This window comes from Pyrus communis, chromosome 9 (genome assembly GCF_963583255.1).
Source record: "Pyrus communis chromosome 9, drPyrComm1.1, whole genome shotgun sequence".
Lineage (NCBI taxonomy): Eukaryota > Viridiplantae > Streptophyta > Magnoliopsida > Rosales > Rosaceae > Pyrus > Pyrus communis.
In genome coordinates this window covers 167,722-170,023 of record NC_084811.1, presented here as the reverse complement: position 1 = coordinate 170,023, position 2,302 = coordinate 167,722, and the positions used below count along the sequence as shown (strand labels likewise).

Below are 2,302 nucleotides of genomic sequence, written 5' to 3'. Positions count from 1 at the left end.
CTTCGGGTTCCGTAGGAACTCCGAAGTTAAGCGAGAAAGGGGCTAGAGCACTCCCAGGATGGGTGACCCACTGGGAAGTTGCTCGTGAGTTCCCAAAAACAAACCCGTGAGTAGCCTGGGGTCCGCGACATAGTCCGGCCCAGGAATGCAAAGCGGACAATATCCTTGGAGGAGGAGACTGGGATGTGACAAATAAGGTCTTAATCAATGGAGTATAAAAAATAGGGATGAGAACCTAATTTCTCATTTGTATTTAGAACAATTCATCCCTTGGAGTGAAGAAGACGAGCACTTTATTATTTACTTAAATAACCAGCTTTTAGTTCAAGCCACATAAGCACGTTGATACCTAGTTGTTGCAGTTCTTGGAAAGAAAAGTATGTATTGTCAAACAAGCATGTCGAAATGCTATACCAGTTGTGCTTACACATCGATGGACTAGCTAAGCTAGTAATATCCCCAACCAGCTACGCTAAATTATTTTTATTGATTACTATAGTTGTAGTAGTAGTAGTATATATAATCATTATTTTTTCGGACTACATATATCTCTTTATCGTTTAATTTCGACAACATGATCTATAGATTATATACCCGTACTTATTATCAAAGTTAACTTCTCCTTCCACCGGAGCCGCTCTCCCTTTGGCAGTTAAAATAGACGACAGACACCGGTAATCCAAGATTATAAAGCTCGGCGAAGTCTCTGGTATTGAAGTTCTGGCGCCATCCCGGAGCATACACTGTTTGCCTACCCAATTGGCGAAACACCACCAAAACAAAGCGATGAATCCCCACTGTTGGCCGTGGACTTTCATAACACACTATCTCTTGCCCTGCATGATCAATATATATGGGTTTCATTATCAGTGTTCATGCTTGAATATAAGGGTTCCTTCATGGCAGACAATTAGGGTTTGGGTAAAATTATTACCCTGGGAGATCCCACCTAATAACAAAGCCTTCTCCGGAAAAAGACCTTTACCATAGAGCTTATAGGCCCAAACGGACATTTGCAACTGAAAAAAAATGGCCAATTTTCCTCCTCATCGTGTATCTTTTGCCACTCTTTTTGATATGAGATTTATTTAAGTTGTTCCTGCATACTTGGACGTGGTCAAAGTGAATTTAGGGTTTAGGGTTTAGAATAATATCTTTGGCAATGGGGAGTAGACTAATTTACTTATAAATCCATGTAATGTTCTTTCTTCTATATCAATGTGTGATTCATTATCAACGCACCCCTCACATGTGACAAATTTTTCAAGCTTAACATGTGAACAATATAACAGGGTAACGTGGAGCACATGTGGCCGTTTGGCTTCACACGTGGAACCTATTCTAATACTATGAAGAAAGTTGATGTTGCACTGTAAAATCAATTGACAATATGGGAAGTAACCCAACTTATATATAAGTTCATGCAACATCCTTCATCAAATCAATGTGTGATTAATTCTTAACATGATACAGGGTTTATGATTAAGATATGCGGGCTTGTTTATTGTTAACAATACAACAAAATTAATGGTTAGAAATAAAAAGTATAATTACAATAGATTGCTCTAAAATAAACATAAATAAGAAAGAACCATATATAGTCAAATTTCAAAGCTGATCTGAAGATGCAGTAGAGACAACTAACCGAAGCTTGCCGCAGTTGTTGCTGGTATATCGGTAACCAACCTGAAACATTCGTGCAACCAGAAGTATCAGTACTACACTCCTTCCCCACTCTTGAAAGATAAACGCATAAAGAAGAAGTTGAAACCTCGCTGGCAAATTACTCTTCGTACTGTATTAAGAAGTGAGTTAAGCTAAGAAAAGATATACATATCCCTGTGCAGAGAGAGAGAGAGAGCGCTACAGAATACACACCAATGCAAATATTCCTTTAGGTTGGGGTCACTTGGGCTGGGTGCATCAGGATCCACCATGACCTGCAATTAATGGAGTTAATTAATGAAACCCGTGCATGTTAATTTCATATCTTCTCAATTCTGTATGTGTGTGTGTGTGTGTGTGTGTGTGTGTGTGATGGATGTTATGGATGGATGGAAGATGGAAACTTACCAGAGTGTAGAAAGTCCTGAGATCGTCGCCACCAATATCAACTCTAGGTTGTTGGACAACTTGAGAAGGTTTGAGCTCACAACCATTGTTAACCTCCTTAGTACCGTAGGTCACCCTTAGAGAAACAGACCTTGTGAAGGGGTCTAAAACATCACCAACCACTCGTCCAACAACAAGGGGGTCCCTATCCCTAGGCATTTTCTTTCTTTTGGAGAGAGAGACAGAGAGA

General features: G+C 39.7%; 1 protein-coding gene across 1 annotated transcript; it reads right to left on the bottom strand.

The window, feature by feature from the left end:
- Window positions 1–291: 291 nt before the first annotated feature.
- LOC137745825 (protein HEADING DATE 3A-like) lies at window positions 292–2,302 on the bottom strand. The gene is made up of 4 exons (XM_068485841.1): window positions 2,074–2,302; window positions 1,879–1,940; window positions 1,646–1,686; window positions 292–836 (listed from the first exon to the last, which is right to left on the bottom strand). Exons 1-4 carry the CDS (start codon window positions 2,269–2,271, stop codon window positions 613–615), a joined length of 525 nt encoding a protein of 174 aa, XP_068341942.1. The 5' UTR covers window positions 2,272–2,302; the 3' UTR covers window positions 292–612.